This window comes from Phaethon aethereus (assembly GCF_964289735.1).
Source record: "Phaethon aethereus genome assembly, chromosome: 21".
Classification (NCBI taxonomy): Eukaryota; Metazoa; Chordata; class Aves; order Phaethontiformes; family Phaethontidae; genus Phaethon; species Phaethon aethereus.
This window is the reverse complement of record NC_138597.1, coordinates 6,984,330-7,011,474: the sequence shown is the minus strand read 5'-3', so window position 1 is coordinate 7,011,474 and position 27,145 is coordinate 6,984,330. Positions and strand designations below refer to the sequence as shown.

At 39.6% G+C, this 27,145-nt stretch overlaps 1 protein-coding gene across 1 annotated transcript in view; it reads left to right on the top strand.

Moving 5' to 3' along the window:
* The window catches only part of SSU72 (SSU72 homolog, RNA polymerase II CTD phosphatase), a 29,805-nt gene extending 7,966 nt beyond the window's left edge, over positions 1-21,839 (top strand). Inside the window, exons 3-5 of the mRNA XM_082009401.1 lie at positions 17,776-17,915; positions 19,736-19,854; positions 20,905-21,839. Of these exons, the coding sequence (XP_081865527.1) occupies positions 17,776-17,915; positions 19,736-19,854; positions 20,905-21,006 (361 nt within the window). The 3' untranslated portion in view covers positions 21,007-21,839. The remainder of the gene's footprint in view (positions 1-17,775; positions 17,916-19,735; positions 19,855-20,904) is intronic.
* The last annotated feature ends 5,306 nt before the right edge of the window (positions 21,840-27,145 follow it).

The following is a 27,145-nucleotide window of genomic DNA, read 5'->3' as shown; positions in this document are numbered from 1 at the left end:
CCCAGAAATGAGGCTTGGTAATTCAATAGAGCAGTTTTTTCACTTTTTAGTAGTATAGGGTTTTGTAGTAAAATCTTGGGTATGGTTATCTGAAGATCCAACAGGAATGTTAACATGGTTTAAGTATCTTAATTGTACTCAAACAGCCCAGTTTTCTTCCATCTTTTTGAAAAAATTGGAATGAGACTAAACAGATTTTCAGAGACTAGAAAACTTGGAACATGGTGTAAACTAGTTCAAGCTGTTACCAAAGGAGTCAGCAAATTCAGTAACTTTTTGAAAGATAGCTGTACAGTTGTTTGGTAGCACAGATTATACTATGGCTTACACTACTCAGTAAGTTCTTTGTTGTATTTGCTCACCAGAAATAGTAAATTTGAGTGCCATGAGACCCCAAGAGTGGTGCCTTCTTTTGCATTGGGCATTGAAAGACTTCTGTTAAGAAGGGCTGTGCTGTTTGATTAAACCTATACAGTACAGTGAGAACTGATTAAAACATTGGAATACTTTTCTGCATGGTGTTCCACCCAAATGGTATCCCTTGCAGGGGTTTTGGTTTCCTAGTATCTAGTTAGAGGTCCTTCTTTAAAAAGAAAAATTGAATTGTAGGGTATAGTCTTAATTAATCACGTGTGATGTGCTGGGGGGGTTGTATCCCTCTGCCTATAGAGAAAAGGAAAATCTTGCAAACCCGCCTTAATGAGGTATGCCATATCTTGATTAAAAAAGAAGTGCTTCAAAAGAAAATTACTTTGAGAAATAATTTTAACAAGCACTAACGACTTGTCATTTCCTTGTTGCATTCTTCATTGCTGCTGTACTGAATATGGCAGTGCTTTAAGATAAAACCAACAGAAAGCCTACCTAATCCCGCCATTCAGCATACTTTGGAGTTACCATTTTGGTTCTGCTCCATGCTGGAGATGATTGCTGTGTTCCCCAAATATATTTGCAGTGTTGCAGTTGAACCTTATCTTAAGATAAAAGAAAGCACACTTAAACAATAGCCATTGCAAGGGAAATAGAGAAAGAACAATTGCTTCCACATCTTTGCATTTTTGATTCTCAGATAATAGAAGTTAAGGTTTTCAGAGTGTAGACTCTCAGTGCAGAAAGCAACTCTATTTCCAGAAATGGGTTTTGAGGGTAAAGACTTCTACAGTAACCAAAACCAGACCAACCCTCATCAGAGAATTGTGGAGTAGTTTTTTGTGAACCAGGGTCATGTGGGCTCTCAGGTTCTGTGGGTGTGGATTACTTCATAGGGGTGATGGGCATGCAGTTACCTGCTGAAGGATAGGAGGGCCTGCTCTTCTGATGGGCTTTTAGTGTAATTGGTATGGGAAAACAAAAGGAGGTGTGGTTCTTCATATGATTTAGCTGCTTGTTCTGTTCCCCAACCTTGCTTTCATCAGCTAAGCAGAGATGACTGTCATCTGTAGCCTTTTCATGTGGCTTGAAATAGTGTGTCTTGGTGACAACTGTCTGCTTGTTCCCATATTCCAGTGATGGGACACATGAAGTTTGAGTGCTTAGCATTCAGTACTATCTCATGAGTGATGTTCTTCCTCCAGTTCTGTATGCCAACAGAGGTCCAAAGCATTATGGACACTAGATACTCAGTGAAATTGTGGCTGTAAGGGTCTTAGAATGTTTTCTGTTGGCCAGCCAAGTAAATGATCCCTGTTTTAGAAAGCAGTAGTCTCAAACAGAAATGAGGTCCTGCTGTGTTGGACATCAGTCAGAGCAAGGTCAAAAATGTGTTAGAGTGAAAAGTTCTGTTGACACTCTCTTACTCACTTGTGGGAAGACAGGGCAACTATCCAAAACCCACTGTAGAGACTAAAAGCACCTTCATTGTAGTTAATTAGTGAAATAAGGAGGACAAGCTCACATACCTTGAAGGCATATGCTGAATTTCAGAAGCACAGGAATAAGGGGATTAATGGAGCCAGGCATACAGATTCAGTTGAGTAGGTGGTTACAGGATATCTAAAATGGAAGTATTTCAAAGCATTTTAAGATGTAGTTAAACCTTATAGTTAGAATAAGTATCCATATCTACCATTGCATTTTTAGAATATTGCATTTAAATTCCCTGAGTCTTATAGAGGGCTGCAACAAAACCATTTAAGGCTGTTCTGAATGTGGCTTTTGGTTGCTTTTTAAAGTATTACTCTATTATAATTTCTAGGAGGACAGTAGAGGGTTCTGCTAGTCTGTAGGAGACATGACCAATGTCTGCAGTACCTCTGTGAGGCTATGCATGCGTAGTATAGATACACTACCTTGTTGTATTTGCATGTGTAACTGGACCTCTCAAAGATAGGCCACTGTGATTACTTGCTCCTTATAGCTGTGTGAAATGCTTTAAGGACTTAGTACTAATTATATGATGGTGACTTTAAAGATGAAACAAAAAATAGAGGGAAACTGGTGAGCCTTGCCTTCAAGTGAATGCAAAAAATAGTCAAGGATGAAACTTTCTAAACGCCAATTTAAATCTGCAACAGCAGTTGCTTTTATGCCTAGGGATAGGAACTGTTCAAATGGAAAGTTGACCAAACTTCTGCAGCAGTAGCTCCTGGATTCTCTGTCAATATTAACTACATGATTGATCGTTTCTTTCCCTTTCGCAACACTGATGTATCTGTGACTCTCATATGGAAGATACCTAATGATTTCCATAGATAGTTTTTTTTTTTTTAATTAGGATTTCTAGGAAGCCTACCTCTGCCCTGCAAGCTTGGCCTACTGCTCTGTTTCCTGCTTTTTTTACCTCCTCTTTTAATTTGACCTGCTGTCTAACTGTAGATAGCATTCCAGTTTTAGCTCCATAGTTATGATATAAAATTGGGGGGAGTGGGATGGGACATGTTCTCAAGAAGTTATTAAAGGTGTGCTTCAGGTAGGAAAGAAAATGTTTTCGGAATTAAGAACAACTGGCTTGGTACATCTCACTCAAAGACATAAGGATTCTTTTCTGTCAAAAAAAAAAAAAGGTAGTGATAATCTAGGTGATTGGGATCTAGTTTTTTCTCTGTGAACTCCATATCTAAGCTGGATGGCCATATGGTACTTTTTGTGCTATTGCTGATGTGTGGTGGTTGTGTGGTGTTTGTTGTTTTTTAATTGTACCCTTCACATTCAGAACAAGTGGAAACAGTTTCTTCTGCCATATACAGGCTTAATATTCATAGCGTTTTGGTCTCCCCATAGCTGACACTTAACCCTGGTTTATCCCCAAGTCTTCCATCTGCCTCAGAAGATGTGTGCTATTAACTGGTAAGATGCATTGTGGTAGAACATCAGTAGAGGAAGATGTGGTGGCTTTGGAGCAAGCATAGGCTTGAGGGACTGTATGTAGCAGTTCCAGAATTCGGGGCGGGGGGGTGGTGGTGGTGGTGGTGTGTGGAATCTGAAGCATGTTCTGGCGTGTACAAGATCTTCACAGAGTCTAGATGAACAAAACTGAAATCTTCATTTCCCTACAGAAGATGAGAAAGGCCAACAGAATTATGTTGTTGAACTAAATTGTCTTCAGTGTAGAACTGTGTAGGAGAAAGGTTTTGTGCCTTTCCCAGAACTTTCAGTCCCACTTCAGACACCGTCTCCTGTGCCCATGAAGAGGAATAAACATAAAGAGGATTGGGACTAGCTGAGAAGAGGTGGCATCCAGAAGCGGTGAGCCTATACTGAGGAATAATTTTTCTGTCTTTGTATGGTGGTGATGAAGGAGGAATATTCTTTAGTGCTGAAGTCTTTGTCAGATGTCACTGCAGCTAGGCTTTTCTTGCAGAAAAACTGCATTTCCTGTCTTGGAGTCAAGCTTAGCTTCGTGGGACGGTACGATTCGAGTATTGATGGTCATCTCTTCCAGAAAGTTTCCTATGCTCTCCCTTAACACTCGTACTGGAGGAAAGGAATCAGTTTCTTGTGCAGTGTCTCTCAGCTGTAGTAGAAAGTTACTTGGCATCAACCATAGAATTCATAAGCTAACTACTGAAATACTGCATATGTGTTGTAGTATGGGTGTGTTGCTGAGTTCTGCTCGAGGCAAGAAATAAATTGCTTGTTGGACCAAGGTCCGACTATCTTACAGGTCAATAGGAAGTCATTTTCTATTCAGTCTGAAGGGTGGAGTCAATAAGAGATTAATATTTCTAAATCGGGGACTGAAACTGAAAAGGAGTTGTCATGATACACTTCCTAATAAACTCAAATTCTGTAAGTTTGCAGCAAGTCTAGGATTACATCTGGTTAGATGTAGGTTTACATTCCCAGTTAGATGTAGCATATATTCTGAGGTAGCATATATTCTGAGGTATTCAGAGTAGTAGTCTGTTTAGTACAGCCTTGGTCTTAGTCGTTAAGAATTCCTGGGTTCATGTACTCAGGTTCTTGAGAATTCTTGCTCTTAAACTGATCAGTTTGCTCTAATATATCTTCTCAACATTGGAGTAGAATCCTACAATAGAATCATAGAATAGTTTGGGTTGGAAGGGACCTTTCAAGGCCATCTAGTCCAACCCCCCTGCAGTGATCAGGGACATCTTCAACTAGATCAGGTTGCTCAGAGCCCTGACCTTTAATCTTTCCAGGGATGGGACATCTACCACTGGCAACCTGTGCCAGTGTTTCACTACACTCATTGTGAGAAATTTCTTCCTTATATCTAGTCAAAATCTACCCTTTTTGTAGTTTAAAACCATTACCCCTTGTCCTGTCGCAACAAGCCCTGCTAAAAAGTCCATCCCTATCTTTCTTCTAAGCCCCCTTTAAGTACTGGGAGGCTGCAATACCCTGGAGCCTTCTCTTCTCCAGGCTGAACAACCCCAACTCTCTCAGCCTTTCTTCATAGGAGAGGTGTTCCATCCCTCTGATCATTAAGGAGTAAACTGATGTGGAGAAGCCAGTTAATAAGTAGTGACTTTAGTCCATTTTCTTAGCCCAGTAAATAAGGGAACAGATACAAGGATTTCAGTTTCTCACATAGTTCGTCTAGAGCATAAACCATTTTTTTTTTTCTGCAGTTCAGAGCTCCTAAATTGTTTGATTATGTAAGACCTTCCTTCCATTGGGCTTAGACTTTCATTTTCTTGAGAGGGGTGTAGTATTGAATAATATCTTGCATCTTGCTGCTTAGTTGCATTTTCCCACTTTCAAAAAGTGGCATATGATACTGATACCCAGATGATTCATGGCCTGAGATGATGGCTGTACAGGCATTGACGGGGAAAATCCATTGGAAGAAAAGTTGGCAGTGACAGGAATATCTTCTCTAACCCACTTACCCAGTTTCTATTGAATACCATTTGTTTGTTGCAGAAACTTCTGCCACCTGCAGCAAAGCTGTAGGATCCATAATACTTGAGTAGTAATTCCTGACATTTCTGGATCAATGAACTACCCTAATATATGGAGTGTTTATATTGGACCACCTTACTAGAGGCTGTACAAAGCAACCTTGAGTTGCTTAATAGGGAGAGTTACCACTGCATGGGTGCACAGGAGGACTAGTGAGACCTGCAGAGCGTCTGCATCCTGCTTGTTGGGGCCATATAGCTCAATCTTGAGGATTACTTAAATTACACTTCAGGTAAGCTCTTCACACATGTATTTATGTTTTTGTTTGATTTTCTTCATGGATTTTGAATTGATAAACAGTTGTCAGCTTCTGTTCTGAGCTGTCATTCCGTTGGTCAGTGGGATACTTTCTGTATCTCTCTAAACTGCTTTGGAATGTTTTATTTTAGGTATGTTTAGGGTCTTGGGTTTTTGTTATTTGGGGTTTTGTTTTTTCATTTTTTTGAAGCCCAGCCTTGCAAAAGCTAAAAGCAGTTGAAGTCATGGCCTGCTGCATGTCAGTGGCAAAACTTCTTTTGAATGCAGTGCAACACCAGTCTCATTTTCTTTCTTAACATGTCTTTCCAAGTACTTTAATACCCGTGGAAATAGAGGGAAGGGATGAGGATGGAAAGTGGTGTTTAAACTGGATTTCGAGAGTCTTCATCTGTAGGCTTCCAGCTATAAGCTAAATTCCAATCCTTTTTTCTCCATGAAGGATCCTAAGACTGAAACACTTCACAAAATCTCAGACCTTTCAAAGGCAGCAGTTTTCAGTACTTTTTGCTTTGGCTTCTGTTCAGACTGCCATTAATCTTGGTTTCATTCACATTAAAAAGGATATATTTAAAATTATTAAAAATATGTAAAATATATTATTTAAATATTATTTCCTCTGTAATTGAACTTCTGGGACATGGTAAAAACTACAGACTCCAGTCTAATACTAATTACTTTCCAGCATATAAAACATCCTCTGCCATCTGTGTTCTAGGTAGAGTTTTTGGAAGGTTTATTTCCTTAACCAAGGTGAGTCCTGAACAGATGCTCTAAAGAATTCTGACTAAAGGATCCTGTCTGAGACTGATAGCTACTTTAAAATCCATTTTGAATTTGATTTCACTGACTGTGTTTCAGTCATAATGTATGAACTATGTTAATGAACGCTTAGGTTTGAATCTTTTAAGTGTATTTAAAAGGTCATTCTTGGAAGTAAGGGTGGCACTTGGATCTGAGACTTCACGTATTTGAATGGATGTTAAAAATAAAACTACTTGAATGTCTAGCCAAAATATGTCCCTGCCATCTGCTGGCCTCCTGAATGCACCATGCACAATTAGCATTGCTTAAATATATTTTGCTGCATAAGCTGATCATAATGCATTGGCTCTGTTTCTTGTGATACAGCAGGAAGGTTTCATAAGTAACCTTAGCAGTAAATGCAGCAAGACATTCATATTGTTTGCTCTTTGCATAGCTAAATTCTTAGCACGGGCCTTCTTTGCTTATTAGACTATCGTCTTTGTAAGGGACATTGGTAAGTAAAAGAATTTTGCTGCTTCCACTCTTGGATATTGGCTTAAATCCCACTTGGTTGTGTTGTAATCAGTGGTTGATAAAACTTAAAAGCAGTCTGCAGCATAAAAATGAGCATAGCCGTGTTTGGTCCTAGTTTGGCAGAAGACTTGAATGAGGGGAGAGAAGTGACAGTGGACTACTGCTTCTTGCCTTTCAAGAGGTTACCTCAAATTAGCACAAAACTTCCTCTGTGCCAGCATAAGGGATGCTTATATGTACTTTTTTTCCTTATATTGATTCCAAAACAATTTCCATCTTCAGAGTAGTGACTGTAATTTCTTCAGCTAGCATTAGTTGCAAGACAGTAAAACCTCTGTGCCTGACTTCTGGGATGTTAATGCCATTTTTCTTGCATATGCAGAAAGATAGTGAAGACATTTAACAGATGGACTGAAGGCATATTTCCACACAAAGTTTTTGAAAATATGTTATGCCTGCTTGTTCTTTGCTCTTATATTTGTAACTAAAGATACAGAATTTTTGCCAGAGCATTTATCTTAACAGAGTTTTCTGCTTAAACTTTTTGTCTATGGAGTTAATTAGTGTCATGTCTGCCACCTTTTAAAATGGTAGAGCTTTTAAGTATAAATCACACTTACTTTCATTTAGGCAAAGTTAGAATTCTCTTGCTACTAGTATTGCTTCTTACTAAAACTCCAGATTAAGCAGTTCTGTTTGTTTAAATCTTGTGGAATCATACCTTCTACCTTTACTAAAGCATCTAGAAACTGCCAGCAAAACTAATAGCCTAAGTTATCGAAGATAGTTTTGAAAAATGCTACTGTGAAGCAAGAAATCTGCTTTCATTTACTGGGAAGAAATCTTCATAGTTTTAGCAGTTAATTTTGATGCTTTTGACTCGAGGGTGATCAACTTACATTTATGTAAACCTATTAAGACTTTTGGGTATGGAAGAGCAAGTGAAGATTTGATCCTTCATCGTCATTTTTGTTTAATGACTCTGATCTTAAAATTTTCTCAATACTGCCAAAGGTACAAATTGTAGAAATTGAGTGGACTCTGCCAAATTTTTCTGATAGTCTACATCTGAGATGGATTATATGTCACCCTCTTCCATGAAGCATTTTGGAAACTCACTTCTCTGTAGCTTGCCCCATGTCCAAGTAGTATGGCATGAAACATCTCTGAGCTACTCTAACAGAAATGCAAGATTGTTTGGAAACTCTGGATGCATTTGGAAATGTGATCAGTAACACACATCTTGATAGAAGATTGGAAAAATGTGAAAGGTAAGAGAATCTGAGTAAGATGGCCATTGTTACCATTTTACATTGGTCATACTCCTAAGAGTACACAAGAGTGTGCAGGCATGTGCCTCAGGCATTGGCAGAATTATTTGGATTACAGTGTGTGAAGGATAGCATATATCCTCCTATGTATTTCAAATATAATTGTTCTGGCACTTGGGGACTCAGGTGCCAGATTTATTCAGCTAGAATAAATATAGCAAGGTTTCAGCAATGGACCAACATAAAAAGAAGTATTTAGCAGTGCAAATTAGAAGTTTAGCATGGGAGTGGCAGGAGGGGGGTGTGTCCGTTTCTTACTTTCTATCTCAGTAGAACTAAAGTGGCTGTATTTATAAAATCCCACTCAATATAGAGAATAGTTGTTGGCATGGAATTCTTCTTGGAAGATCTTGTTCATGTATGCTGATAGTGTACATGCAAGAAGTGTCTGAAGGGCTTCATATCGCAGATAAGAGCTCAATCAGCCCTGAGAAATTCATATACATGAGAGCTCTTTTCAAAAAATTTCTGCAATAAACTTCTGAGAGAAAGTTAGCAAAAGAGGGAATCTAATAGAAATAGAAATACATTTTTAAATGCTTACTTTTCCCAAATGTTATGCTGCTACTTTATCAGATGCTTATTTTTGACTGATTTCATACAAGGTAGTGAAAGTAGTATTAAAATCAGACGTAGTGTTAATTACTGAAGTCCCTGTTTTCACGATGTGTGAAGGAAATTCAGGCTGTCTTGCTGCAATATCCCTCATTGCCATAGCATAAATATATCATTTCAGGAAAAAAACCCAAGTTGTTATAGCATAAATACATCATTTCAGGAAAAAACCCAAGTTATTAAAGTACTGTATTTTCAGAAGATAGTAAGTTAGGGTGGGGATGAGGAGGAGAAGGTGTTCGAGCTTTGTTGCTGCCCAGTGACAGAACTGGCAGTCTCTGGGATCTTTAGAATTTAATACAGGAATAGAGACATACTAACAACCAGTGTGAGAAGGGCTTATTGTGAGAAGTGTTTACCCAGGGCACACAAGTTGTGTGTATGTAAGCTTTGCAAAATTGGTTGTTTATCAGACTGTAACCTCATCCCTGTGTTCTTCAGTTATCCTGTTTGCAGTCTTGCTCTAAGGAATGTTTGCTGCAGACCTCATCCAGCGTGTTTCTTGCTCTGCATGCTGCTGTTTAAAAGTGGTCCTGCTGTCTCTATGAATACGTTCTCAGGTTTCCCAAATGTGTTAAATGGAATGGCTTAATTGATTTAAGTTTTGTAATACTTGTGTTTTGCTTTATCTGAGTTACCCTATCCAGCTATAACTCTTAGTTGAAAATTACCTTTGAGTTCTACAGTACAATGCAATGACAACAAGAGAAACCAACTTGGAAATAGTTGTTGCACACCTTGTTTCTCAGAACCATTAAGTGGAATGACTATTATTTTTCTCACAGACCTTTCTCCTCATGGCTAACTCAAAGCACTTCCTCCTTCCTGCCCAGTCCTACGACATCTGCTGCTCATCTTCTGAAATCTGGCACTTGTCTCTAAACCCGCGAAGAGCATTCAAAAGTCATGTGTGATACTTGGGAATCCTCTTATGATTCCCTCTTGCTTGCCTACTGGTCCTGATAGTGATTTCTGTATTCTTTGTTACATGTCCATGTCACATACTTGACTTATCAGTAGTTTGAGCTCTCTTGTCAAGTGACCCAAGACATTGTAGATTCTAGAAATCAAAATCAAACTCCTCTTGAAGTACACACTTGGATGAAGTGTATAGTCAAACATGCCACATCTTTGAAGTCATCTTGTGTTCTCTCTCTGGTATCCTTGTCTTTCTGGTAATCCCTTCAGCATGTCTTTGATACCCCTTCTGCAGCTCTTTGGCAGTGGGCTCTGCCATTGCTCCCTTTCTTTTCCCCTTTGACAGCTTGTATCTGTCCAGTTTCATCCTCAAATATAGTTTCAGCTGTTCAGCACTGACAAGTCATTGTCTGGAGCTTGAGCTATAGGCTAAAGATTTTTCCTTCTTTCAGTGACATGTGGGCATGTAGCCCTCAGCTTTATGGCTCAGCCAGACTTGAGGAAATGAACATGGCTAGCATGTTGTTACACTTGGACCATCTACTGTGAACGTGCTCAGTTGGATTTTATCTGTGCAGCTTGTAGCTTAGAAATGCTATGTAGTTGTCCTTAGCAATGAAAAACAAGTAACACTTCAATTCTTTGCAAGTTGTTAACACAAGCACAAATGTTATCATAAATGTTATTTAACCCAAATTAGTATTTTTGTGATATTTTGGGATGTCATAGTCTCAGTGTTAAGACTATAACTTACACAGTGCCACAGAAGACTTGTGAACAAACTCTGGTTTGTACTAAACCCACACAGTTTCAATTCCAAATGAAAGGCAGTATGCGCTCTGGATGTGGAATGTAGTCGGTTCTTCCAGTCATTGGAGAGTAGAATTTGTAGTGCTGGTGCCCATTTTTAGTCTTTTATTCCCTGTAAAGGAAGTGTTTCTGAAGGTGGAAGAAGGTTGGGCAGTCTCACCATCCCACAGACTTCCTTTGAGGAAATGTGTGGTTCCTAGGCATTTTTCCCAGCAGGGTTTAACACAACACATCTTCTGTTTATAATACAGATAATAATAAATAAATTAAGATGATATGCAAAAGAGACCTGCAAATGCCATTCATGCTAGTGTGGGAAGTATTCTGCTCTGCTGCTTTTTTTTTTTCCCCCACGAAGAAGAATTGCAGTATTTGAGTATGATGACAGCTGCAGCAAAATGAATAATCAGCACATCAGATTTGTCTGAAGATGTAGAAGCTTTGGGTGCTAGCTATTACTTTGAAGACTTTTTTTTTTTCCCCTAAGTGTGTATGTATTCTAGCAAATGTAGCTTGCCCAGTTATGTTTAATAAATTGGTCTCTAGTATATTGTAGATGACTATGTAATTAATTTCTATACCTTAATTCAGCTCAAATGACTTGTGGGTTTAATTTTTGGTTTCACCTGGGAGTTAAAATGAAACTTAGTGATTACTTTGATCAGTAAGAAATCACTTTTCTTTTATAATTCAGGATTTTAATTTATATGCCAATATATTGACCTATTTAAATTGTATTAGGCAACATTTATCTCATCTAAGTTTAGTCATCTGCAGACTAGTCATCTTGATGGGACCTGATTGGATGCCCTTATGCCAGGAGGAGAGAAAGGGATAGTTCAGATTTTTTTCTTCCATGGAGGGTGAAAGAATTAAAACAGTAGCTAGTCTATAGATACGCCATTCTTTTTCACTGACTTTCTACCTTGATGATGTTAGAGGTAGGTGTTTGCATACAGCCTTCTCAACCAGCATGGTTAAATTCATCTACATTTCTTCTTAAAGTATGAAAAATACTTCTGAAAGTAAATTGCTTACATACAATGATTGCCACCACTAAAATGCAGCTCTGTGATCCATAGTGGTAAGAAATGAAAACAAAGAAGCTGTTGCCTTAAAATGCAGCATCATATGCTGAAACATGTTAGTATAAAGAAGTAGGCGTGAAATTTATTTTGTTGCTTGCATTTCTTACATGGTGCTTGGTATCCAGGTGATGTTTTACAAGTTCTGAAATACACATTCCTTTATAAACATGCAACTTAGATGGCCAAAGGTGATGGTCATTCTGGTCTATCAATTTCTGAATATCAAGCTCTGAGGCTGAACTACTGTTGAAATCTCCCTGCTGAATTAATAGAGCATTCTGATCGAGGCTGGACACTGAGGTCTGCAAAACAATAGTCTAGTGGGAAACAGAACTCATCTGGCTGTGTCTAACTCTAATTTTAGTCCATCCCATTTTCCTGAAATTCTCATTCAGAATTTTGCAGTCTTGTATCTCAAAACTGACGTGGTAGGTCGAGGCCCCGTCATCATAGTTACAGGAAAAACCCCTCAGCATTAACTAAGTACATTCCCAATGAAGTTAATAGCTATTCTTTATTCTTACTGCTCTGGGAAAAGAAGCAGTGATCTTGTATTCTGACAGATTTGAATGTGTCTACTGTTGTGCAGTATACCTCTTTCAACCTTTAACTGTCTGATCTTGGGATTTATCAAAACCTCCTGTTTTTTCTTTGCTAATCTGTTGCTTTTTGTCAACCTCAAGTACAGGTTCTCTAAACATAATCCATAATAATTTCTGTGCAGACTAGTTGCTTTCTGTACCCTGTATCTTGCCATGTGCTTTGTGCCCTAACGAGTATCTGTTTTTATTTAATGCAAATAAAACTTGATTTTCTTATGTAATTTTATATAAGCTTGTTTGTTGATAAAAATGCTCAAGTTGCAGCCAGTACTTTATTGTAATCTTGTCTTCTGTTTCTGAGCTTTCTTTCTTCTTGCTGTCCTCTTGTGCTTCTACTTGAAAGGTGTATTCAACATAAAACCTTGATGTCTGGAAGTGATAGAAAATCTAAGGCTGGGTTAGGTGTGACACACTGATAGCACTTCATATGGGGAGGGAGAGCAGAACTCTTGTTAATGGAAAGTCAAATCTGATGCATTTGGCTATTTTAATGCAGATTATTTAGTACTCTCTCAGGTGCTGGCAGTCCACTTTAATATTGATGTATTGGGAGAATTAGTTTTTAAATGTGTAATTCTTTAGGGAATATGCCATATTTTATCCAGGAGCTATTTACAAGAAAAAAGGTACTGTCTATCCCTGCAGAGACACTCCCTGTCACTTTCCTGCTAGATTCTGCTGTTTGGTGTGAAGAAGAGAATGCCTAGACTCCCCTCAGTTCTTCATAGAGAGATTTGCAGGTTGTTCTAAAGACCATCTTTGGTTTCCTAAGAAGTTGGCATCTGAAATAGAACTTGGAATGCTGTTCTGAAATACGGCTAAACAAAGGAGTGTATTGTTCACAGGCATAGATGGGGAGATAGCACTAACATTTGAGTCATTAAAAAAAAATTAATTATACCATGAATGATTTTTATGTAACTATATGAGCATATTCAATACAACTTTAGCAGTTACAAAAATATAGACCAGACCCTGGAAAACCTAATTAGGTGAGAGTGTAAATATGCATGAGCATGTGCTTGAGTGTTGTGGTGTGTTTTTTTTTCTCCTGTTAATTTTCACAGTACCGGAATGGAATAACACATAGCATCCACAGGAGAAATTTTTGTTGTCGTCGTCTTTCTAAATCTGCCTATCACTTCTTTTTTAATGCTTTACCTAGCCGATCTCTGACAGAGATAATCATCATACAATGTTAAGAGGCTGACTGATACTGAAAAAGCTACATGCATTTATTTGTTTTCCCCAAATGTTTTTATCTTGCTGAATTTCCAAAGATAGTTCTCACAAAATTATAGCCAGAAGTATCATTCAGGTTTGTAAGGATCCCGTTTCCTAACAAAAGCAATCTACATTTTATTGAATTTCACAGTCTGGTAACCACCAAATCTTTGCCACTCTATTCAACTACACAAGAAACACTATCAGCAAAACAGGAAGCTGGACATTGTGAAAGCAGTGCAGTTGTTATGGTTATCTTTCAACATGGGAGTGGTGTATATGGACATTGAAAAATAGTATTCTGGGATAGGGAAAACTTCTTTTTTTAATTTTAGTTGCATTGTAGGTTTTATGACATGCAGTGCAGGTTTGGGGAGGTGAGAGCAAGGAATTGCTCTAATCATAGTGTGTGAAGATAATTACGAGAATATACTGAACCAGAAAACGCTTCTGCTTCTCAGGATTATCTGCATTATTCTATGAATGTTCTCCCATATGCCAGTTTCACTTTAACAAAAGCTCCTCTTCACAGTTTTTACCAAAACTTACTCGTGTTTTGCAAAGTGGGCCTATTAAACAGTTAATTCAGTGCAGCAGTGGAAGATGAGTAAAACCAGCAAACAGACTTTCAGTTCTGTAAAACTACTTCTGAGTATTAACGAGTGCTTGGGGAGAATACTTTATACAGTATCTTTAGCTGAAATTGCTTTCAGGAGAGACTTGGAGAGAACTTGACAAACTCAGAAACATTTTGGTATTTTAGAACTTTTAAACTGCCTAGGAGGGGGGGAAAGGCATTAAGAGAGGATACCGTGGATCATTGGTATCGTCTTCGTTATCGTGGCACTGAATGACTTCCTGTGTCCATCCTTTTGTCACATCATATTGGCCAGAGGTTTTTGAAGTGCCCGGTTCAAAGCAAACACTCCCATGAGAGGACATCTGCAAAAGCCGACACTGAATGTGAGAGAGAAGAGAGAATGCATCACTATTACTTGCTGATGTTCAGGCAGTTGGTAGAATCTGCTTGTTCTTGCTTTGTCAATGGTCTAGATTTCTGAACAAAACCAGCCCGATCTCGGTGTGGTCTGTTTAAGTACAGTCACTGCTGGCTATGCTGTGCTGAAAAAGGGGGGGAGAGACTGTAGTCTTTCGGCTATATGCATCTTCCAGTTTAGTTCTCTGGGTCCTGTCGGTGAACAAATTACTGATAAACTGATTAGAGGCATAAAGGAGGGTTAGCCATGTGTATTGGGCAGAGACCTATTGAGTAGAAGGTAAAAGAAAAGGCGTTTCTGCTGTATACGATAGGAATTTTAAATCTGCGTAGCAGAAGCTATGAAAGCTTTAGGGGCTTTAGGGGTTTAATCTAAAAACACAACTTTATTTTTTTTTTAATACGTATATATCTTCATCAGTACATTATCGTGGGATATCCTTAAGTAAATGGAGAGAATGCACAGTCAGTAACAATAGAAATATCTTGGGTGTAGCTGTCTCCATAAGAATGAGCAACAATGCTGTGTCTATTGGAAAAACTCGTATTGCAACGCCTCCTTTTTATATCAAGTCTTTCCATCACTGAGTTGTCATGCATAAATTTCATTATATTGCAGATCTGTTTAGCATAGTTGTTCCAATAAAGGTGATATCTGAATTGGACTCACCATAAGAATGTGATGGATTTACTTTACCAATAGTTTGCAGTAGGTGAAGGCCTCTTAGATAAATGTGTGCGTGTTTTGTTGGCTTTTTGAGCATGGTTCTGTTAAGAAGGCTGATATGGCCAGACAACATAAGGGCGTTGAAAGCCAGGTGAAAATTTTGTGAGTACCTTCTGAAGAAGTGACTGCTGAAAAGAAAGAGCAGAGGTGCATAGGATAGGGAGCATGGAGTTGAAATCTATTGGAAGGCAGGCAAAGTCTGACTTAAATGATTCAATATCTGGCAGTATAGTGGAAGCCATTAATTAGTTGTAATAACTTTGTATTTGCCTGAGCTCATGAAGAGAAAGAAACTGGGTTATGATTATGCATTGAAAACAATCATGCAGATCACGTCACCCTGCTTCCAGAAAGGATGGTATGCTGTTTGTTTCCAGGTGAAAAATATTTCAGACAACCAAATATGAAAGTGTCATGAATCTTAACTGCTTATTTCAATCTCCTTTTATAGGCAGATGGATCCTTGGAAAAAAAATAGCTGTAAGTTGGCAGCAGAAAGCTCAACTCTCTGAAGCAGAAAGCTTGACTGTGTGGGTTTTTTGAATATCTGTAATTCTGTCTCCAAGCACAGTCAGGAAAGCTAAGGGACGGATGCCAGCAACTTTTTATCCTAGAAGGGCAGGGGGTGGGGGGCTGGGAGAACCCAAAAAAGTGTGGGGGATGTTGTAGATTTTTTTTTTTTTTCCCCTTGAACTGCATGATATAGAAATGAGGACTATTAGAGCCCAGAAAGGGCTCACCTTCTAAACTGAACAAAGCAATGCAACCAGATGTTCACAAGTATTTTGAAAATGGCTGTTGCAGTCATTTTCATGCCTTGCAAATAACTGGAGGTCTGAAATGGCTACATTGAAGTGGATTTTTTCCAAGCATGTCAAACCCAAGGAGAGTTTGCAGGGGTGCTGTGACGAAGCAGTGGGTGCCGCTGTACAAGAGCTGCTTGTGAGATAGCTTTGGGTTATAAAGGACAATTCATTAATTATACAGGGACAAATCTTTTGGGAAAGAAGCATGGTAGAAGGCTTGGGGGTGACCTGAAGAAAAGAAATGCAGAAGAAGTCAGTTGGCTGAGAGGGAACTGACAATGTATATTTGTGATAAACAACATATCATTCAGTTTGTGATTGAAACTTGAAATTTTCTTTAGTCAACTAGTTGAAGTGTGATGATGCAGACACATAAGAGAACTGAACATATTTTCCATATAAAGTAGACTCTCATAGGTAGAAAGATGGGTTTAATTTTTAATATAGCTTAAACACTTGGAAGACTTAAAAGCTTTGGAGGCCATTTGCTTGAAAACTGTTGAAGAACACTTGGAAGCATATACATCAACAGCTGTAGGTCTGACTGTCTAGGGCAGTAGAATTTGAGATACCAGAGGGCAACTGCAAAAAGGTGGAAAGAGAGTTGCTGGTCTTTTGTTACAAAAGATTAGGACTGTTCTCTGAAAAGGAGTAAGATACCCGCTAGGTACGTATCTGACGTTTTCAACAAGCAAATAAGCCAAGATGACTTCTTACACACTTGCTGCTAATGGTGGAATTTCTTTTGCTCAGAATCCTTCTGTTACCTCAAGAAATTATAGACTGTTATCCTTACTGCTGTTTTAGTTTAAAAATATATACTTGGATGGCTAAAAATATTGCTGCTTCAAAGCAAAGAAGGGATGCATCAGTTCTCATGCTTTCTTAATTCATACCTTCCCTGGTACTCCTAATTTACCCATAAAACTTTGCCTTCAGAGGGAGTTTGGTTTTAGTCAAGTGAGCAGATTTATGTGACAGTCAACCTTGGTGTGCTTCTAATGAAACTGCATGTCCCAGAAGGCTGCAAAGACAGTGGGGATGAGTGAATCCTGTCTGAAAGGGAAATACAAGATGTAAATTTGAGCCTCAAGGTTACAGTACCAGCATAAATATAGCTACAAAGCAGCATAATAGATTCCTTTCACACAGTGACTGAAGTTCTGACAGGCATAAAGTCTGTTTTTCTTCATTCCCCCATTTTATATATCTTGGGATATTTTTAAGGGATGATGCTTCTGTGATTTATTTAATTTTCTTTGGAAGTTCAGTTGCATAAACCTGAGGCCTGAGTAGGACTTCATGCAGATGTGCCGTTGACACTGGAAACACCATATAATTGACTTTCAAAATAGAGGCCCCTGGAGTGAGGGACAGTGACTTAAGTGAATGTAGGACATTATGCTCACGCAAACAGCTAAGTCAGTGTGTTCTAAGCATTTTGGATATAAAAATAGTTGCCCAAGAAAAGTTGTCCTTCTGAGGAACTTGGCTCTTAGGAGGGCCTTTTAAAGCTGTCTCTGCCATTGTACTAATGACGGTGACAGGCATCTGAAAACCAGAAGCTGCATGAATTACCCTGATGGGGGATCGTGCTGCCACCGTGGGAATCTATTTGGTGATCACTGATCTTTGTATTTGCAAACAGAAAGAATCGTATTTTAAAGATACAGTAGTAATTTAACTTGTGCTGGTCATTTGCTCAAAAACATGACTTTTCTTAAAGTAAAGGTACTTAACTCAAACGACTTCAGATACACACAGAATGGGATTTTACACATGTTGGACAGAAATAAGAGAATCAAGCCACGACCAGAAAGATTCCAGAACTGCAAAGATGTTTTTGATTTGATCCTAACGTGTGAAGAAAGAGTCTATGATCAAGTAGTAGAAGGTAAGGACCTTGAACTGATAAACCAAGTTAACTTTGAGTGCTTTTTTTCCCCCTCTACCCTGAAGTACCTCACAAATCTGGAAACATCTCTGTCTCCTCTGACTACTGCTGCTGGAACACCAGTGGAGACAAGAGCTTGCAGTTCATTGATGTAGACTTCATGTACCAGAGAAGTGACAGCTGAATACCTGTTTCTAAAAGATGCTAGTGTTGGCAGCTACGCAGAATGTGTATGTATAGCAGTTTTGAGGGCTGACATAAGGAAATAGCAAGCATTTGAGGAAACTCAAATACATACTTGGTTTGAAAATGCTCATGGACCTAGAAAACCAGCAAGTTGTATGTGATGAGCATTTTTTCACCCCGGGTTGATGGAGAAACAAAATCTAAGCTGTCTTCATTATGTACTTCCCTTCTCTGTGGAAGACTTCCTGTGACCTACCAAGCAGTTTATCCACAATAAATACCTCCTGTACAGGTGGAGAAATTGTTCTTGAGCGTGGTTAACACACTGCAAATATGCTATGGCTTTGCCCTTGTATGAGTCTATGCCAGAAGAATCTCAGTTGGGGATTGGGTTCTGCGTGAATACGATGCAGCAAGCTTGATGTGAACTCGCTGAAAGTCATGGGGTTTCAGCAATGACTCCATTAGCACCTGGGCCGAGAACCCTGCCTCTGTCTGGAAATGCTGAACACAGGCTTGTGTGAGGTTTAAGGTGTTTCCTTTACATTGAAAGACCAGCCAACTGTATTAGTATCGTACACATAATTTAAAAGGCTGTTGCCTTGCCTTTTCAGTCCTCGGTGGTTATGTGGTCAAGCAATACAGAGCACGACACGTTTGGGCTTCTGCAAGCTGAGCAACTAGTGTTCTGAATGTTTAAGTGAAGTGTTTTAAATGTATTCATAAATTCTGAGAGCAACTGCCTTGGTACTTGAATGGATCTTCAGCAAGCTCAGCATTTTTTACATAGAAAGCAGCTTTCACTTTGGTTTAGGTGAGTATCCTGAGAAAGGGAGGTAGCAAGCAACCACTTGCTAATTTTCCAATGGCACATCTCTCTGACTTCATGCTGATGCCCTTCATAATTGACCAATGAAAGGAAGAAGGCTTGAGTGCTACCAAATGGCTCTAGATGTGAAAGCTGACATTTTAAAATGGAGGCCTCAACAGGTTTGCCAAAATGGAGTTGCAGAATGGGCTTAGGAAAGAATAACCTGTAGCTTAAAAACTATGTGTAATAGGAAGGTTATGTTAGGCATAACAATAACACACGGGTGGATTAGTTGGAAAAGGATGTCTTATTTTTTTCTCCATTCACCTCTTGTTAATAAACAGAACACATTAAAGCTAGAATTTTCTAATGTGACTATCAGTACTTAACAACTTGTAGGAGTTCACCTTACACTTTAATTTTCAGAGTGTTGGATGTTCAGTGCTTTTTTAAAAAATGGGCAATTTAAACTCTCCAGGGGAGGAAGCCTAAAATCACTCTTGATTTTAGGGAATCTTGATCTTGGTATTTAAAGACTGTCAGAGTAAGGTGAGCAGTAACTTTTCTTGACCAGGTCAAATAAACTGTCCTGACCCTTCCACAAAACTGAATTGTTGTGTTTCCAAAATCCATCTCATTTTTGAAGCAAGAGGAACTATTGTTTAAGACAATGTTAAATAAACACTTTTTTAAAAACAAGCTTGGCGAAGGTAGAGATGGACAAAGTCTGTGTATTTTTAAAAAATCTTATGAATACTCTGTGTAAAATATGATACCATTCCACCCAAAGTTTTGTTGCTACGTGTGTTTTGTTTTCAACTAGATTTAAATTCCAGAGAGCAGGAGACATGTCAGCCAGTACATGTGATCAATGTGGACATTCAGGATAACCATGAGGAGGCAACCCTCGGTGCTTTCCTTATCTGTGAGCTCTGCCAATGTGTAAGTAGAGAAGGCTCGTTGCCTGTGGGTACCTTGGACCCAGCTGACTGCACAGGGGTTGGGGTTTGCTTAGCACTTCATAAAGGTGCTGCATGTTGCAAAAGTTGTTTAAGTAAAATTCTTGTCAAGAGACAGCAGTTTCCAAATTCTCATTATTTTTGGAGCTATTGTGCAAACAGACGAATTGTAACTGAGTTCATGGTTTCCAAAGTGGACTCTGTGGATGTGTTCAGAACCGATGCATTGATAGCTTACACGAAAAGCAGTATTGCAAAGCACTGCGCATAACCATTGCACTTGTTGAGCCCATACTCAAAACACTGTTTATGGCAAAAATGTCCATTTCCAAAGCAGCTGTAATACGTGGGATTTAAACATCAGAGTTGCATTCTGAATCGTGATATACTTGAAAAAGTCCTGGTAGGTGTATTTCATATTACCACCCTGTTGTGCGTACGATAGAGAAGAGAAAACTGTTGCCTTCTGTCATCCATATTCAGGGGCTCCAGCTCTTGAAGTAAGACTGAAGTAAGCTGCACTCGAAGCAGTCAGTGTAACTGTCAAGAGAACAGAGAAAGGATTTGCGTCCGTTTACAGTGTGCAAGTTGATGAGTTCACCTATTCCAGTGTGGCAACAGGCTTTTTTTTTTCCTTCAGCCTGTGTGATCTATTCTGGGGTTAAATCCTTTCCAGATTCAAAAAGCCTGAGAGGGTTCAAGGACTTGAAACTTTAGCCATCTGTTCAGTGTGCTTGTAGCTGTTCTGAAGCTTCCATTCGTTATCTGGTGAGGATAGATGTTGCTTACTCAACAAAGTACTAGTTAAGTGCCAGTTCAGTGGGTTGGAGAAGGAAGGATATGCAGATAAACGTGATGCAGAATATATGTATTTGGGAACGCTGGGAATCTCAACAAAGCACCCAGTGCTGCAGTATTTGGTACAGCCTGCTGGTTTAGATTTCACAGTAAGCCAAAAGCATTGAATTACTACAGTTTTCTAAACTACATCACATCCTTGGAGTCGGGTTGCTTAGTATTTTTTCTCTTCTAGATACAGCACACGGAAGACATGGAAAATGAAATAGATGAGCTGTTACAGGAATTTGAAGAGAAAAGTGGAAGGACTTTTCTTCATACTGTCTGCTTTTATTAAAGCACATCTGTCTCTTAGGCCTTAATACAGATGAGGAAAGCATGTGTTTAAAGTTCTGATTATACTGTATTTTCCTGGAAAATGAATATTGGGTTTTTTTGTTGTTGTTGTTTAAAAACTCCTTTTCAGTGTCTTTTTTTGTTTTTTGTTTTCTTTCAGGTATTCTGTCACAGGTAGGCAGAGATACTGGTTGGGGTTGTACATATGAGATGATTAAAAGTATACACAAAGGCCACCTATTTAAAAATGAAAATCAAGATTTTCTTTAAATCCTACTTTAATTATTACAAGTAGGTTTTTAATTATAAAGAGACTGTTTCTTGAATATAAGTTTATAATGTATTTTTCCAGCTTACAAATTTATTTTATTTCAGTTGTGCTTTTTTTTTTTATTTTAATGTGACAGAATGGCTGAACTATGTGAGGATATGAATGGAACAATGAAAAAACGAGTATCTGTATATTATTAGATATAAAGTTGGAAGCATCCAATAAAAATTAAAAACCTGGAAGTTCGTCTGTTTCCAAGATAGAAGTTAAGTAAGTGTGACTGCTCCGGGAGGTAAAACACAAAGTATCTGAAGTAACACAAGAATGCTCATTCATCCAAAGGGTCTTGAAGGGGGTAGTGACAGCAAGATCTTGACAGGAATCAAAAGACCTGTCCCTTGTTCAGAGAGGCTGTGTATTTGGGCAGCTCATAATGATTTTTGATCTTCTGTTGAACTAAAATGAACTTCTTTCTTTGCATGAATTAGGCCAGTGCCAGGAAATCTTTTGGGGTCTCAATTGCTTTTGAATTACCATGTGTGAGATTAGTAAGACACTGAGGCTCTAACTGTAGCAGCCAGGGCCAGTTTTATGTATGTCGTCTATAAGGAGGATGGGGAGAAATGGCAAACTCCACCGTTGATGGAAATAGTTTAAAGTTTGGGGGTTTTTTAACCGAAATATCTTTTGAATAGAAGCATTCTACTCCCATACAGCAATAATAAACATGCTTGTCACAGCTCAAAATCCAGAAATTGAGTATGTGTATGCAAAGGGAGCAAAAGCTCAGACTTCTCTTTGTTCAAACTGATACAAGTGAAAACACTGCAGATTATTAGACATTCAAAATGTGAGTGGTAAAGTGCTGCTGCTTAGAAGGCAAGACAAGATCTTAGAAGTTATTTTGTTAAAGGAACCTGCAAACGATTTGGAGGAAACGAGGTGTGTGTGCTCTTTCATACTTGGGTATGTGAGGACAACTTTTCAAACATTGTGTTAAAGTGGAGTAGCATGAAATGGAGTTTGAGCTTCCTGGCTTAACCTCTCTCTCATTCTGTTACTGACTTCTGACAGCTCATGTGAATCACCTGATTTTCTTTAACTTTAATCATTTTGCACATGCAGGAAGTTAGTGCTAAGTACTTTTTAGGGCAATGTTACCCATCCATGCAGACAACTTTGGCTGTGTATGTAGTAAGTCATATGGCAATGCTACTTAGCCTCTTTCACTGAACATGCTCAGATATATTAAGGGGCATCTCCAGTTGCAAATCTTGAAGTCTGTTGAGTCAGGCCCCCAAAAAAATCTTGTACCTCTCACTACTCCTGGAATCTGGGAGTTGGCTGTGGTTTCAACCGCCTTGTGGGAAAACTTAGACCTCTGCCACTTCAATATGTGTACTGGACAGTGTCAAAATGGGTCGTTGCACCATACTTGGGTCCCAGGAATGTTTACTATCCCTGAATTACCTCTGCTGTTTTTTCTTGTCTGTTAAAAATACTTAACGATTTTGTGGAGAATGAATGAATAGATCACAACAATTAGGGGATGGGGAGTTCAAGCAGCGGCTGTGATAAGGTTTGCAGATTGTATGTTTTCTGAGTGGCTTGTTCTGTCCCATTTTGTTTCTGGAGACTGTATTTGAAGGATTTTATTCAGCCGCCTCTGATTCTGCTCATTTGTCTGTCTGATACCATCGCTTGTTACCATGGGGATATTTACAGCCAGAGGAAAAAGATGGTTCTGTAAGGACTGAACTGCTTTAGTTGATCTCTAAAAAGACATTTCAAGCAAGCATGGTACTGATTCTTTTGAGCAGAGTTTTCCTTCCCTCTACAGTATCAATACTGAAGTCTACTCTGTGGCAAGGTGAAACTTGAAGAGTGTTTGAAAATGTTTTGTACTTTCAACTTAATTCATCCTAAACAGAGCTCTTTGTTGTTATTTCACAGAAGGCACAAAAAACTTAAAACAGGATGTTTCAACCTGTGTTTTGTGTGTTAAATGGAGATTTACAGAAGTGTCCTTTCTATTATGTAAAGATTCTTCCCATGTGTGTAATTGGCAGAGAATTCTGGTTGCTGTAGTGCTAAGTACGGATTAATTAGAGGAACTCCAATTCACTGCATCTCTTCAACTAAAATGAGAAGCCCTGGTCTAAAAACATGATACAGTATACAGGATGTTACAGATTGTTCTTTCCATCCTAAATGTTCTGTTCATAAGCAAAAGCAACACTGGGAGCTGGTCATTTGTTTATTTACCGGTGTGCGGAAGGATGCTTGCGTAGATGGATGACTGACCTGGATAGGCAGGCAAGTATTCTGAATGATCTACAGTCCAGTTCAAAGCATTTCAGATTTCTGTGGGTGAAACTTGTTCTTCAGCTAAAACTGTTCTTGCTCTGACACATTTCTTCTCGTTTACCTTACAGGTTAGTGAAAATGTATGCATATGCATAGTTACTTTGTCTCCACGTGCTTCATTTCATTGAAATCCACAATGAAGCTCAATTTATACAGGGATTTTATGAGGTCCTAGTCTTGTTTGAGAAATATGTATATTTATACACACACACTAAAATATATAGGTAGGTGTAAAGTAAACTCTGGCTAAACACATGGTCAAAGTTATTTTCTGTATCAAAGAAATTTCAAGAGAAACATTGGTTTAAAAGACATCAGAAAACTAATGTATTTTTCCTTTAAGAGTGGGATGGCATATATATGATGATGGTGTGCTCTTCCCTGCCTGGTAGATATATTGATACTCCTGTTGACGACTGTCAGTGCTGAAAGAGGGTCCATTTCTTTTTAAGTCCTGCAGTTGGCCTTCTTCCTCTTTAATGAAGAAAAGCAATGTTCACCTTGTGAACACAGACTGCGAGTATTCAGAATTTGGCTGTGATGGGAGATTTCTGCTGTAAATGAGAGTTTTCGGCTATCTAGGCTGTTCTCACAGTTGCCATAAGGCCAGCAGAGGTGACTTGAAAATGCGGGTTCCTCCCAGAGGTTGCTCCCCCTTTCTAAATGTGGTGACTGTTTTGTCAGCATTTCTCACTTTTTTGACTTTTTATAGAAGGCCATATTGATTAAAGAATAGTATCTGTTGAAGCATAAGATTTTTTGCTCTCTTGCTGCCATGAAGTTGATGCTACCTCCTGTGGGGGCAGATATTTGCCAAGAACTTCTTGAGGTTTCCATCTCACAACCCAGCCCTCTGCAGATCCTATCCATAAGGCACAGAGCAGTAGAGCCCTGTTCACTTGAGTTTGCGGTCTTTTTCTTTCACACAAGTCACTTCTGATCTCCTGTCAGTTTTTTGTGTTTCTTGTCTTGCTTAAGACTTTTGTAACATTCATGAACATGCTTCTTTCTGTCAGAGACATCAGCACATCTTTCAAATAGGTTTATGTAAATAAAAGCTGGTGATTAAAGAGCAATGCCTTTTCTCCCTTCTGCACTGCTGGTGTCTTATCCTGGAAGTTCTGTGCTCGTTGGCTTCCTTTGCTTGCCTATAAGGCTCAGTGCACAAAGCAATGCAGATAATGCAATCAGACTGCATATGGTGGAAAAGAGCATTCTTCCCCAGGTTTCAACGTTGCTGGATCTGACTGCGCAAAGATCAATGATCCTAGCTAGATTTCCCTGATGTGGCAGCCTAATGAATTTGTTGCTAGGCAGATTGTCCAGCTTCAACTTTCATTTTTCGTACATGTAGGAGCTTGGGAGAAGGTATCAATAAAGACAAACACAAGTGCCTGTACCAGTACAGGAACTGTGAAAAGAAAAGGGGAATGAAAAACAGTCAGTGGAGTATGGGGAGGGTATATGACAGCTGAGTGTGTTCTTATGCAGGAGAAAAAAATTGAAAAGGAGAGAAATGCTAGCTGTAGTTGTTGTTAGACTCTTCTATAAATTCTGGCTAGTGTGAGCACTGCACAATGCTAGCTGAGGTCTGTGCTCCCTTAAAGAAGAAAGTAGAGGGAGTCAGTTCCTGTGAAGGTGGCTTATGATAATATTCCTACCTGGTGCTGGGAACTAAAGGAGGCTGGGTGACAGTACCAGGTCATGCAGCAGGGCTGGATTAAAAGAAAGGAAAAGGCAGTGGTCACTCGATTAGGGATAGGCCAAATGCCACTGAGATCTTGTGATGCAGACTGTGGACTTGACTGCATGAGAATGGTGGTGACAGTACGACATGAATCTTGGAGCTGAATAGGAGCCATAGACGTGGATGTGTGGATACTTGCTTTCAAAAAGGAGCAGCTTGCTTCTAGCAATATTAAAGTGATTAGGAGCAAGTTTAACAAATCTGTTGTAAACTATTGTGGTGGCAACCTGAAATTGTCTAAGCATCTGTTAGCCCCTACATTAAAAAGACAGTCTTCACTCGTAAAAGTATGATGTCACTTTGCTCAAATACAGTCAGTCCCCGATGCCTCTTTTCATTAGATGGAAGTCACTAGAAAACTCTTCTCGGCCTTGTTTCCCTTAGACACGCAGCTGAAAGGCCAGACTGGCTGAACACCGTGCATGGCCTCAGGTTGTCCTTGGGTCTCTAGCTAATGAGGCTGTGAGCAGCCAAGAGTTCAACTGCTAGCACTGAACGGGACAGAAGTGTTGCTGTTGCCAGAGCAGGTGAGCTATTTATGCGGGTCCAGGTTCGCCTCCAGCCCGATCCCTGCCACGGCTGAGCCGAACTCATCGTTTCCCCCACAGGCTGCTGTGAAGAGCTGCTGCTTGAAAAGCACAGTAAGTGTCTGTACCAAGGCTAAGGAGCGAATCTAGATGTCGTGGGGTCAGGAGGATGGGAGAAGACAAGCTTTACGGGGTCCAGCCAACTCCGGGTATGTTAAAAACGGGCCAGCAAGAGCAATGAGGAAATCTGTTTGACTGACACGCTGTGGAGTGGCAGATGCCGCTCGGCACTCCTGCCAACTGAAGCAGGATGAAGTGGAGAGAGAAGGAATTTCTAATATAATTCAGTGCCACAGAAGACCATTGACTGAAATGTTCTGCGTGGCAACTGGATTTTGTAAAGGCTGTGATGATTTCATGGCTGCTATCCACACTTGCAGCCCTGTGAGCCTGTCACATTTAGTGAATCCTCTACTCCGGGCAGTGCCAGTGGGTGCACGAAAGGACCCTTGTACCACCCTGTACATGAGCACCATTTCGCCCAGGGCTAGGCTGAGGTTTGTTGGCTGTCAGGCAGCTGGCTACCCTGCCCTATAGCTGAGGGCGGCGGGTAAAGGGCACTGGGCGCAACCAGGACTGCGGTGTACGGAGAACAAAATGGTCAGAACAGTGGTTTGGAATCCCCATCAGCCAGGACTTTTGCTCCAAAAGGACAACACGGGAGGATGGCTCCTCCAGAGCTATGCTGAGAAACCCGGCTTATACCTGAGCCAGTGACAAAAATCTTTCCTCAGTGCCTCAAGCCCAGCAGAGAGCTGGCCCAGGCTAATTTGTGGGGATGGCTGGGAGAACAGAAACACTGGCTGATGGCCAGGCAAAATTTAAATTACACAAAATTCCCTGTGACTTGTCTTCAAACTGGCTGTTCTTTCCCGTGAATTTATTTGGCTGTTGCTTTAAAAATGCATGTTTTCTACAACTAGGGGAGTAACTAGCTGCATTCTCTCTGCATTACTTTTACTGAGGTTTGCAGGCGGATGGTGGAAACCACCTCCTAGCTGTGGTGAAAGCAGCTCAGGGCAGAGGGCTGTTGAGGAGGGAACCCTGATGGGTTGGGCAGGATTGTGGCAAGAGGTGCTATCCTAGCCTTGCTACTCTTTTGTATGAAGTGCCTGGCTTATAAAATGTTTCGTGTGTGGTTTAATTTAAAAAAAAAAAAAAATCTGCA